Source organism: Trichosurus vulpecula, chromosome 7 (assembly GCF_011100635.1).
Source record: "Trichosurus vulpecula isolate mTriVul1 chromosome 7, mTriVul1.pri, whole genome shotgun sequence".
In the NCBI taxonomy this organism is placed as follows: domain Eukaryota; kingdom Metazoa; phylum Chordata; class Mammalia; order Diprotodontia; family Phalangeridae; genus Trichosurus; species Trichosurus vulpecula.
The window spans coordinates 268,327,195-268,340,617 of record NC_050579.1 but is presented as its reverse complement, the minus strand read 5'-3'; the positions used below and the strand labels follow the sequence as shown (position 1 = coordinate 268,340,617).

The following is a 13,423-nucleotide window of genomic DNA, read 5'->3' as shown; positions in this document are numbered from 1 at the left end:
CACCTTGTCTAGACTCCTCTTTTGGATCCAACGGTTGTGATTCTACTCACCATCCTAGTGACTTCTTCCACCAAAATACTTCTCCTTGGTCACCACTCCTATACATGTGTGCTCTTTTCTTTTTTATTATTATTATTAATTTATTTAATATTTTTAGTTTTCAGCATTGATTTCCACAAGAGCCTGAATTACACATTTTCTCCCCATCTCTACCCTCCCCTCCCCACTCCAAGATGGCATATATTCTGATTGCCCCATTTCCCAGTCAGCCTTCCCTTCTGTCAGCCCACTCCCCACCATCCCCTTTCCCCTTACTTTCTTGTAGGGCAAGATAGATTTCTATGCCCCATTGCCTGTATATCTTATTTCCTAGTTGCATGTAAAATTTTTTTTGAACATCTGTTTTTAAAACTTTGAGTTCCGAATTCTCTCCCCTCTTTCCTCCCCAGCAATGATGCCTAAGAAGGCAATCAATTCAACATAGGCCGCATGTGTATCATTATGCAAAACCCTCCCACAATACTCATGTTTTGAAAGACTAACTATATTTTGCTCCTTCCTATCCTATCCCCATTTCTTCATTTTTCTCCCTTGACCCTGTTCCTTTTCAAAAGTGTTTACTTTTGATCACCTCCTCCCGCTATCTGCCATCCCTTCAATTGTCCCTGCTTTTTTATCTCATTCCTCCTTCTTTCCTGTGGGGTAAGATACCCAATGGAGTGTGTATGTTATTCCCCTCTCAGGTCAAATCTGATGAGAGCAAAATTCACTCCTTCCCCCTCACCTGCCCCCTCTGCCCTTCCAAAAAACTGCTTTCTCTTGCCACTTTTATGTGAGATAATTTACCCCATTCTATCTCTCCCTTTATCCCTCTCTTAATATAGTCCTCTCTCATTCCTTAATTTGATTTTATTTTTCTTAGATATGATCCCTTCATATGCAACTCACCCTGTGCCCCCTGTCTATATATACATATGTATGTATATATGTATGTATGTATGTATGTATGTATGTATACTCCCTATACCCTATATACCCTGATACTGAGGTTGCATGAATTATACACATCATCTTTCCATGTAAACAAAACAATTCAACTTTAGTTAATCCCTTATGATTTCTCTTTCTTGATTACCTTTTCAAGCTTCTCTTAATTCTTGTATTTGAAAGTCAAATTTTCTATTCAGCTCTGGTCTTTTAACTGAGAAAGGTTGAAAGTCTTCTATTTTATAGAAAATCCATATTTTGCCTCAAAGCATGATACTCAGTTTTGCTGGGTAGGCGATTCTTGGTTTTAATCCTAGTTCCATTGACCTCCGGAATATCATATTCCAAGCCCTTCAATCCCTTAATGTAGAAGCTGCTACATCTTGTTTTATCCTGATTGTGTTTCCACAATATTCAAATTGTTTTTTTCTGGCTGCTTGCAGTATTTTCTCCTTGATCTGGGAGCTCTGGAATTTGGCAACAGCATTCCAAGGCATTTTCTTTTTGGGGTCTTTTTCAGCAGGCGATCAGTGGATTCTTTCACTTTCTATTTTCCCCACTGGCTCTAGAATATCAGGGCAGTTCTCCTTGATAATTTCTTGAAAGATGATATCTTGGCTCTTTTTTTATCATGGCTTTCAGGTAGTCCAACCATTTTTAAAATTCTCTCTCCTGCATCTATTTTCCAGGTCAGTTATTTTTCCAATGAGATATTTCACACTGTCTTCCATTTTTTTCTTTCCTTTGGTTCTGTTTTATAATATCTTGATTTCTCATCAAGTCACTATCTTCCACTTGATCCCATCTAATTTTTAAGGTACTATTTTCTTCAGTGGTCTTTCGGACCTCCTTTTCCATTTGGCTAATTCTGCCTTTCAAGGCATTCTTCTCCTCATTGGCTTTTTGGAACTCTTCTGACATTTGAGTTAGTCTATTTTTTAAGGTGTTATTTTCTTTGGCATTTTTTGGTTCTCCTTTAGCAAGTCATTGACTTGTTTTTCACGGTTTTCCCACATCTATCTAATTTCTCTTCACAAAGGCTCCTCTCCTTCTCTAACCTACTTTTCCAAAATCCTTTTTGAGCTCTTCCATGGCCTAAGAACAGTTAATATTTTTCTTGGAGGCTTTTGATGTAGGCTCTTTGACTTTGTTGACTTCTTCTGACTGTATGTTTTGGTCTTCTTTGTCACCAAAGAAAGATTCCAAAGTCTGAGTCTGAATCTGAGTGTGTTTTCACTGCCTGGCCATGTTCCCAGCCAACTACTTGACCCTTGAGTTTTTTGTTGGGGTGTGACTGCTTGTAGAGTAGAGAGTACTTTGTCCCAATCTTGAGGGGCTGCGCTGCTGTTTTCAGAGCTTTTTCTACACAGCAAGTTCTGCCACACCAGAGCTCTTCCTCCCCCAAGAAATGCCAACCCAGACCAGGACTCAGAACTAAGCAGGCTCTGCACTTCTGCTCTTATCAGCCACTTAATTCCTCCCACCAGGTGGGCCTGGGGCCAGAAGCAATTGAAGTTGTAGCTCCGTAAGAAGCCTTGGAGCTGGACCTCCTCCACCACTCATGGGGTGGTGGCTAACAACGAACTCCTTTCACTCTGTCCCCACAGTTTTTTCCCACTAACCTACTCTGTTGCCTTTGCTGTTTGTGGGTTGAGAAATCTGTTAACTGCAACAGCTCACTGATTTAGGGTGCTAGGGCCAGTTGCACCAGGCTCCTGGTCTGGTTGGTCTGGTGATGGCCCATGCTGGGCACTGCTCCACTCTGCTCCCAGCACAGTGTGATAGACCTTACCCAGTGACTATCCAGGCTGTCCTGGACTGGAGCCCTGCTTCCCTCTGCTATTTCATGGGTTCTGCAGTTCTAGAATTTGTTCAGAGACATTTTTATAGGTATTTGGATGGTCCTGGCAGAGAGCTTTAGGCATGTCCCTGCTTTCCAGCCGCCATCTTGGCTCCCTGTGTGTGCTCTTTTCTTAGTAGAAATGAAACTCTTTTATTTTTTGCATTTGTATCCCCTGTGACTTGTAAATGTCTGGTACATGTAAAGTGATGAATCAATGACCATTCATTCATTCATTCAACAGTATAATGTAGTGGAGAGAGCAGTGGCAAATGTAGGATTTGCTGTATACTAGATGTGTGACTTTGGGCAATATTTCTGAATCTCAATTTAGTTATTTATTTGTAACCCCTGTCCCAAAGTTTGGGACTCCTTCCTTAGTGGTGGAGATGAAAGCCCTCACCTACATGAGAGACAAGACAGATTGGGGTGAACAGCAAAGGTTTAGCCTTCTATAGTCTCTTTGAGACTCTTCTAGCTTCAGCTCACTTTGGGCATTTTTGGTTTCCAGCTTCAATGGACAAGATGGAAGAGGTTAATCACACATCTGGTTACTGAAGTAAAAGACTCTGGAAAGATATGTGAAGAGCTGTATGGCTCCACCGCATCACAGTCCTCAACATGCTACAGTAGAATCTTCAGGGATTTCCCCATCGGTGAGATCTGGAACTCATAGCTGAGTTACTTTCTTGGTTGAGCTGAGTTAATTTCTCTCTCGTTTGGAAAACTCTTTCACTGTATAAACACTCTGCATTCTCCTGTGTTTGCATTCTCTAACTTCTGTTTTGCTACTGATTTGGATAAATGTGTTTCTTTGCTGTCTGTTATGTGTATTGATGGTGGAACTCTATTTGGTGGGAAAGGGATCAAGCCTTGGATATGAAGCTTGGGATCCTCCTCTGCCTTAACCAACAATAATGAGATAATGATCAGAAGTTAGGTGGAATTTCTTCATATCTGCACAACAAATCACATTTTTTCTTTGCCATTTTTATTTTAAGTTTTGAGGTCCAAATTCTACCCCCACTCCCTCTCTCTCTCTCCTCTCTGAAACAGCAAGCAGATATAGGTTACACATGGGCAATTATGTAAAACATTTCTGTATTAGTCATTTTCTACATGAAGATTCAAATAAGAGAAAAAACAAATTAGAGAAAGAAAGTGAAATATAGCCTGCTTCAGTCTGTATTCAAGCAATATCAATTCTTTCTCTGGAGGAAGACAGTATGCTTCACCATTAGTCTTTGGGATTGTCTTGGATCATTGTATTGGTGAGAATACTTCCGTCGTTCACGCTCTTCATCGAACAATATTGCTGTTACTGCATACAGTGTTCTCCTGGTTCTGTTCACTTCACTATGCATAAATTTCTGTCAGTCATCCAGGTTTTTCTGAAATGATCCTGCTTGTCATTTCTTTTAGCACAATAATATTCCATTGCAATCATATACCACAGCTTTTTAGCCATTCCCCAATTGATGAGCATCCCTTCAATTTCCAAGTCTTAGTCACCACAAAAACAGCTGCTATAATTATTTTTATAAAAATAGGGCTTTTTCCCTTTTCTGGACTTCTGTGAGACATAGACCCAGTAGTGGTATTGCTGGATCAAAGGGTATGCACACTTTTATAGTCCTTTGGGCATAATTCCAAAATATTCTCTAGATTGGGTGGATCAGTAGTTTCCCAGTTTTCCCACATCCCCTGAACATCCAACATTTTCCTTTTCTGCTGTATTAGCCACTCTGATAGGTGTGACAAGGTACCTCAGAGAGTTTTTCATTTGCATTTCTCTGATCAATAGTGATTTAGATCATTTTTTTCCTGTGACTCTACCTTTGATTTGTCTGAAAACTTCCTGTTCATATACTTTGACCATTTATAAATTGGGGAATGACTTGTATTTTTATAAATTTGACTCAGTTCTCTATGTGTTGGAGAAATAAGGACTTTATTAGAGATACACATTGCAAAAAGAAGTTTTTACAGTTTTCTGCTTTCATTTTAATTTTTGGTTGCATTGGTTTTGTTTGTGCAAGAACTTTCAAATTTTATATAATCCAAATTATCCATTTTGTATTTTGTAAATCCTCTCTGTATCTTCTTTGATCCCAAATTCTTCCCTTATCCATGTATCTGACAGATAAACTATTCCATGTTCTCTTATTTACTTACAGCAACACCTTTTATGTGATGATCATATACCCATTTTGACCTTATCTTGGTATACAGTGAGAGATGTTGGTTCATACCTAATTTCGGCCATACTTTTTTCCAGTTGTCCCATCGGTTGTTGTGAAATAATGAGGTTGGTTTTTTTTCCTAAAACCTTGGATCTTTGGGCTTATCATATACTAGATTATAATGATAATTTACTATAATGAAATTTGTATCCAATCTATTCCACTAATCCAATACTTTACTTCTTAGCCAGTACCAGATTGTTTGAATAATTGCCACCTTATAATACAGCTGGAGTTCTAGACCATTTTTTTTCATGGATTCCCTTGATATCCTTGAACTTTTTTCTTCCACATATTCAGAGCAGATGTTTATAAGAACTTCTCTGTAAAGCATATGCGTAATGAGGGCACATGCATGGAAAAGCAAATCATGACACTGTCACTGCAGGGCTTCCTGGGTCTGATGATGTCATTGCTATGCCCTTTCTCCAGGCTGCAGTTTGCTCTATGGCGCGACTGTACCACTGTACCACCTTCAGCCACATCAGGTGATATTCTAATGACTCTCCACGTCATTCGTGGTAACAATATCGAACTTTTTCATGTTGGAACATTCACACTGTCATTGAATGAGGCAAAATCCTAACCTTTCCTGAGCCTATAAGAAGTGATTGATATATATTCCTCTTGAATACCTTGAATATTAGGAGGTATTCAAGAGGAAATGGTACAATGTGTGGAAAGTGAAAGAAGGAAAGGATACATGAAGTATTAATGTTATATTAAAAACTTAGGTCACTGACTGAGAATTAACATTGAATCTATGTAGTTGAATAAGTAATATTAAAGTGATATTGAACGATATGTAATGCTCTAATAATCTATATATGTATATAAAATGAATACAAGGGAAGGAGGGCATTAGCAGTTTCAGAGGATCAGGAAAAGCACTCAAGATCAGTTAGCAAATATTACTTAAGTACATACTGTGTGCCAGACACTGTGCTATGTGCTAAGTATACCAATACAAAGAAGGAAACAATTCCTACTCATATCAGGAGCAATCAAATTTCATCCCAAACCCAGATCATTTTTTCATGAGTATGAGCTTGAAATGACAAAGAAGGGACTTTTTGTATTTTGGAGATAAAAAAGGAGTTTATTAAACCATGGAATCTATTGAGTAGGGGGAATGATATGGTCAGAAGTAATCCTAGAGGAGGGAGCCTTAAAAGAAAAGAAATTATACAAAAAAAGTCACTTAAATAAGAGGAGGACAGATTTCAGAGGGCTTTAAATGCTTGGCAATGAATCTGTTTTACATGTTCAGACCTTACTAAGATTATTTTGGTCATAGGGTTCATTAGAGATGTTTGATGTTTATTATTATTATTAAGTTCATAATAAATCATTTTAAATGTAAAACTCATATTTCTTTTAAATTATGAAGATTGTCTAGTTAAAGGTAATGTTGATATCCAAGCTATAACCATCTGAGTGAGTTAGATAGAAGTAGGTTATGGAAACTGGGGAGGGTGATAACTCAGGGATTTGGGACATTTGAAGAGACAACAACATACACATTGATGTTCTCAAGCATGAGAGAAGGCTTAGAGGAGAAAAAGATGGTGAGGCAAGTACTAAAGTGGGAAAGAGGGTAAATAGCCTGCAACCTAGAGAATTATACCAAACCTCTTGAGTTTTGTTGTTAGAGGAAGATGAAGGGGAAGAACAGAAGAAACTAATTACATACTGAAAATATGCTTGGTACTATGCTAAGGGCTTTGCAAATATTATCTCAGGTGATCCTCTGTGAGTTAGGAGCTATTAAGAATCTCATTTTATGAGGGCAATGAGTGAAGAACTCACTGACCCTGAAGTCAGGAGGACCTGAGTTCAAATCTGGCCTCAGATCCCTGGGCAAGTCACTTAACCCCAACTGCCTCACCAAAAAGAAAGAACCCCATTTTACAGATGAGGGAACGATTAAATGACTTGCCAGGGGTCCAACAGATAATACACCTCTGAGGCTAGATTTGAACTCAGATTGAGATCCAACTAACACTAGACCCACTGTTCTACGTATTATGACACCTAGATACCTCTCATTATTATTTATCATTACATTAAGAACCTCATTATATAAAGGAGGGAACACATTCAGGGAGGTTAAGTGATTTGACCATGGTCACACAGCTAATGCATGGCAGAGTCATCATTTAAACCCAGGCACAAAGACTCACCATTATCCAACATCAAGGTTAACTGTCTGAGCCTTTATAGAGAATGCACTGAGAGCAGTACCACACAAGTGATTGAAAATACAAATATAAGAAACACCCAATTTCAGCACAAACCACCCCCAGCACCAGAGACAGATTTGTCTCAGACCAGCAAGTAGAGGAATCTTTAATGTTTACTCAAGCTCTTGATGCATCATCAGATGTATGAGACGCAAACCCAGTCTCCTGGCAGGTGGAAATCCACAAGACTCTGGCTCCAACCCTGATCTGCCAGGGCAGCGTCAGCAGGAGGGTGTTTATTAGGCAAACAGTTTGGTGGTGTTTGTGATTAAGCCCACACTTACCAAATATGTGTGTGACTTGCAGGTGTGTAACTGGTGAAGATTAGCACAGACAGTTCAAAGGATGTGGAAGGGTGAGATTTTCTGTTCTTTTCATTTAATGGCTGGGTTCCACATCAGAAAAGGAAGGAGGATTTTCTAGACTTCAGGCAGAATGCTGTGAATCTTCCCAGTTACAGAAATCTGATTTCTTTCACTAAAATCTCCTATATATGCTGACACCTCTTACCTCTCCTGTCCCAAATCAGTAGGTTACTCGGTATTTGGCTAATGTAAACTCTGGGGCAACCTAGCCTTTAACATTTTTTCCAACATAGAACAGGGAAGAACAGTAGCCCTGGGGCCCACCCCCACTTGAGGATGCCTAGTAACAAAAATTGCTTACGTTCATTTAGTGCTTTATGGATGTAAAGTGCTTCAAATCTGTTACTTCATTAGTCCTTAATTTAATTGTTTCTTTTAGTTTAATTTATTAATCTGTTTTATCAGTGACAAAACCTAAGAGGGAAACTAACTTACTCTCTCTGTCTCTGTCTCTATCTCTCTGACTGTTTTTGTTCTGTGAAGTTTAAATACAGTCAAAGGCCACACTTGAGGACCTAGACGGCAACATGTGGCCTTGAGGACACAGGTTCACTAACCCTGCAATGTTCCTTTCTAAAAGCTAATCAAGGGCATAGTGAGGTGGTGCAGTACGTAGAGCACAGGCCCTGTAGTCAGGAGGACCTGAGTTCAAATCCAGCCTCTGACACTCGACACACTTACTAGCTGGGTGACCTTGGACAAATCACTTAACCCCAATTGCCCTGCCTTCTCCCCTCCAAAAAAAAGTTAAAAGCTAATCAAGTCTGGCTAACTAATTGAAAACAACTATTAATCATTGAGGAAGTGGGAGCACACTGAGAAGGACTGTTCAGCTACAATATTAGACAGTCAGGAAGCATTTATTAAGTATTTATTATGATGACCCCCTCCCCACAACCCCTCTGAGGCCCCTAAAACCCTGAGAGGACAAGTAAGCATCTGCCCTCTGAGGCCTGAAAGTGTGAGTTGGAGCTGAGAGAATGAGCTCCAGAGCACGTGCTACAAAAGAAAATGTCTAATTTTGTTTCCTATAACTTATACAAATGCAGAGTACAGAGGGAGGTAAACAACATTCCTCAGTTAGAAAAACCTTTCCAATTCCATGAGCAGTTGTTTGTCCTTAGTTTCAAAGAGGACCGATGACCACACAGGGTGATGTGTTCTTTTGTTTGTGAATTGCATTTAAGTGACAAAGACCAAAGTCATCCACTGCATCCTGGGCCATTTGTCCTGACTTTTGTCTTGCCACTGGCCTTGGATGACTCAGGAAAAAATCTTGAGGCTGATGACTTGGTGCAACTCTGCCTCACTTCAATCAAATGCATTTTCCCTTCCCATAGTCTTCTCCCTGATGGGTTTGAAAGAAAAGCTTCCCCCAGGGGCAGGGGCAAAGGAATGACTAGAGAAAAAGCCAACGCTGACAGTGAGGAGGTGAGGTAGGGAAGAAGAACCTGGGAAAAGAGTGGTGTTGCCCATTGTGAGGGTGGGGGCCAGACAGAAGGGTTAACAAGGCCTCTCCTCAGCAGCACAATAACAACTATTCTCAATCACTACTAGACATACGAAATGCATACACTAAAATACCTCACCCCAGAAGAAAGTACCTCATAAGTCCTATATGACTGGCTATAGGTGTGAGCTTCTAATGACTCGTCACACATTATAATGACCATCCTTCAGTATCATTGACAGAACAAAAATTGCATCTATGAAGACATAGAATAGGTGCTTTAGAAGGTCTTATTGAAAGAATAATATGTATGAATGGACCATATCTCACTAAGCAATGAATAAAGTACAATGTGGTAAATTGGGAGAGAGGAGGTAGGACAAGGGTTGGCAGGGGCAGGGAAGAGGAGAAGCTGTGGGATGAGTTCACATCATTGAAATATTTTCAGTTTAAGTTATAACTAGTGTGACATTTTAAAAATTCGAGAGATAATTACTGGGTAACTAATCACTTTATTACTAATTCTAGCTTATTGTCAATAAAAGGGGCCAGTAACACTCTTGAATACCCAAGACCCCTTATGGAACCCACTCAATGCTTACTTGAACTTGGAAGAGTGGGTGTTCCTGAGATGCCTCTAATGGGTTAAGAAATAATGAAAGAGCATGAATATTATAATAAGAGGTGAACTGTATTCTCATGAGGGACTGGAGGATATGACTTTGACCCTGTCATTTACTTCTAAATCAGTCTCAGCGTTGGGGAATTTAATCAAAGAATTTGTCCCCATCCAAACCTGAATACAACACAATGAGCAGGAATTCACCTGGTCTAGGTGGAGTAAATTTTTGGCAGAGCTCAGCATTGTCTTTCAAAAACTGGGCTTTAAACAAGGAAACAGGAGAGGGGAAATGCCTGGATCACTCCCATAATTCAATATTAATAAACATTTCTCTCACCAGCTAGGTCAGGGGTATAATGTCGAAGCAAAAACCTGAGTTATGATGTAAATTGGGCCATGGACTGATCCTTAAATCCAGGGAAGCTCTTATGGAAGGTAGCAGAAGAAATTAAAAAGAACTAGGATCCTGGATTCAAAGTCTTCTGTCCAGCTGAGAGTGAAAACAAGATCTGGAGGAGTAGGGTAGAAGACTGGCTTATATAGTCTGGTAATTCAACAGGAAAGCTGCTTCTCTGAAGAGGTGTGTTCTCTACAATTCAGAGAACATGCGTGGACTCTTCATGAAGTGTCTTTACTTGCACATTTTCTGAACAGTTGAGAAGGGTGGCCATTTTATTGATGAAGGGTAGCAAGACAAATAAAGTCATACTGTGAGTAAATGACTGGAAGAAAAGGTAGAGATCAGGAGATTAGAGAAAAAGATATAGGGATAGGAGGGTTTAGGAGTGAAGAGATAGGAAAAGAACAAGGATAAAAGAGGGAAATTTCAGAATTAAAGGGTCTGAAAAAAGAAGCATATTTTGATAGAGGCAAAAATCTCACCCTTGTGGGCAACTTCTGGAGAGTGGAGAGATGTTCACCACATGTGAAGAGGAAACCCTCAATCCTGTCCTCTCAGGATACAGTGTTTGAGGGAAGGTGAATTCTAAAACTATTTCAAGTGTCATAGGAAACTGATTCCACTCCAATTTAATTCAATAAACATTTATTAAGAGACTGCTTGTGGGTGATGGTCTTAAATTGACATCTGAGGGACACCAATCTCAGCTTCATCATACCCCAGGTCCTCAGAGGACATTGGTGGGTCATCCTCTCCATTCCTAGAGTCAGGGTATCCCCCAAAGAACTCAGGAGACTGACCTAGAACTAAAAAAGTGGAGCTGAATTTGGAGCTGTATCTAAAGAACAGCAAGGAGTCTTTGGTGGTGGTAAAGGTGGGTGAAAAGAATGCCACCTCCAAGGCCTGGGTAAAGAGTGTTTTCTCAGTCCTGATGCACCATTGACAGGAAAGGGAGCAGGAATGGCCAGAACTGAGAGAAAGCTACGGAAAGGTTTTTGTTTACCTTGAGAGTGTGTTGGGGTCAAAGGGAGTGGGAGCCTGGAGGAGGCAGCTTCAGAAGCCCAGGGCCTGCTCATTTTGTTGCCTAGTGTAACCGGAATGGCCTTTGTTTTCTTTGAGTGACTCAGCTTACCTCATTGAGCCTCTGGACACTGTGGCTTGCTCTTCCGGGGCAGGAAGCCCAGCGACCATGCCAGGAATCAGAGAACTTCCTGTGTGATGAGTCATGGGGCTGGCTGAGGGGAGGTGTTAGCTCCAGAGCCACGCCCTATTGGGTGTTAACCTGGTCTACGCTAGGGGGAGGGGCCAGCTCAAGAACCAATTGGCTCTGGTCATTCAGGCAGCGCTTGATGATGTCAAAAACTCTATAAGAGGGGAGAGGACAGCTTGAAGAGCCCTCTTTCCTTTTCCGGTTGGTGTGGGAGCAGCGGCAAGCAAGCGTGACTCTGGGTCAGCCCTTGCTCTCCGGGCCGAGCCCAGATGTTGGTAACTATGAATTGTATTGGGTCTGTCTGTTGATATTTGTAATTTGTTTGTATTTTGGTTTTGAGGTTCGGGATGCTGCTTTGCTTTCCCCCGAACTAAATGAATGTTTTGAACCTCAGGGTGCTGGTTTTTCCCCTGAAGTAAGTCAATGAATCTGTATTTGGTCTGTCTCTTGATGCTTGTCTGTATGCTCCCCTGAACTAACTGAATGCTGGCGTTTTTCCCTGAAGTAAATGAATGTTGTCTGTATGCTAACTGAATGCTGGATTAAAGTAAGCTGGTCAACTCCTTCACCGTGCTTTCCTTGTTTAATCAGATAAAAAGAACCTGTGCTTTCCCGGCGTCCCGGCAGCCTCCTGGGTCCTGGCAGCCCCCCGGGTGCCGGCTGTGGGGGAGGGATCTTACACCCCCACTGAAGCTGCTAGCTGGGTTGTTAAAACACCTAGTCACATCATTGTGGGCACAATTGTCTCAGCTGTATTTCTGAAAAGTGTCAATACAGAGAATTCACGATATAGTGATGGAATGTTTTTGACATATTTATATAGATATATACACACGCATATATTCATATCCACATATAGAAACATATATCTATACTTCGAATTATGTAAGCACATATGTATATGTGCATGTGTATGTATGCATACATATTAATAGACAGTCATATCTGTATATAGCCATGTGTATATTTACATCTATGTGTATGTGCACATAGGGCCACCTCTTCCTCTTCCAAAATAAGTTCACCCATAGCTGGAATCTCACTTGTCAGGCCAATAAATCTGTTGGGAACCACTCACCTGTGTGTGATTCCCTGTACTCATCCCATTCATTGGTAGTTCCCAGAGTACCCCCCACATTCATCTGGGTAACAGGGGGAATTTCAGGCCCAGGTAATTCTTCAGCATCATCATACCCATCACCTGGGGGATCATCAGGCTGACTTGAGACATCTGTGGGAGAGATGATTGGTTTGTTTTTTTCTACTCCATTTTCCTTTCAGTGAGGGGATGTCCTTGTGCATGTGAAAGCAAGAATGTAATTTTATTTTCTTAGATAGAATGTGGTGTCAAGAGGTGTTCAAAGCTGAAATCAGCTGAAGAAGAATATTTAGGTTTAGGGTTAGGGACCTGACTTTGCACTAAGAATCACCAATGTGGGAAAGAGGACAATTGCTCCCTCATATAGGACAATGATTTCAGTCCCCCTTAGTGTAATTTTCCCCTTCATTTCCTTGGCTTCAAAATTCTTCTTTTTTTATTTCTATTAGCTCACTTCTTATCTCTGGCCACAGCTCCAAGGAGTAAATCACTTGAACCAGAGCCTTCCACCCTGTCATGATTCAATTCATGTTGCTCTGGTGATAGTGACCCTGAGATAGAATACACCAGAAAGAGCAAGCTGATTCCTTGGATTATCCTCCAGATTCTGATGCCTCCTTGGTCATTATTCTGATCTGAAATCAAGGCCTCCCCCTCTCAGGGGCCTGGCCACCTATCAAACTAAACCTGGCTCCCTTCCTCCCTTTCCCTGCATCATTTCCCTTGCCTCTTGCTAAACCCCTATCTACCTAGCACATGTTTGGAATCAGAGTAGCTAGCTGCCATTGAGGGTATTCTTAAAAGCTTGCCTTAGAGAGGAATGGGATGTCTGGGATGAGGAGAAACTGAAGACAGAAGAGTAGTATTTTAGCTGATGCTGTCCAGGGCAAAAAGCACCTTGGGAAATATCAGTCCATGCCTCTGAGGCCTGCCCTTTCCTGTTACCCGGGGAAAGTACAACTTG

The 13,423-nt window shown here is 40.8% G+C and overlaps 1 protein-coding gene across 1 annotated transcript in view; it reads right to left on the bottom strand.

Annotated features, from left to right (window-relative positions):
• LOC118857996 (antigen WC1.1-like) overlaps positions 1–13,423 on the bottom strand; it is a 66,074-nt gene that overhangs the window by 47,952 nt on the left and 4,699 nt on the right. Inside the window, exon 5 of the mRNA XM_036768437.1 lies at positions 12,439–12,561. Coding sequence (XP_036624332.1) covers positions 12,439–12,561 — 123 coding nt within the window. The remainder of the gene's footprint in view (positions 1–12,438; positions 12,562–13,423) is intronic.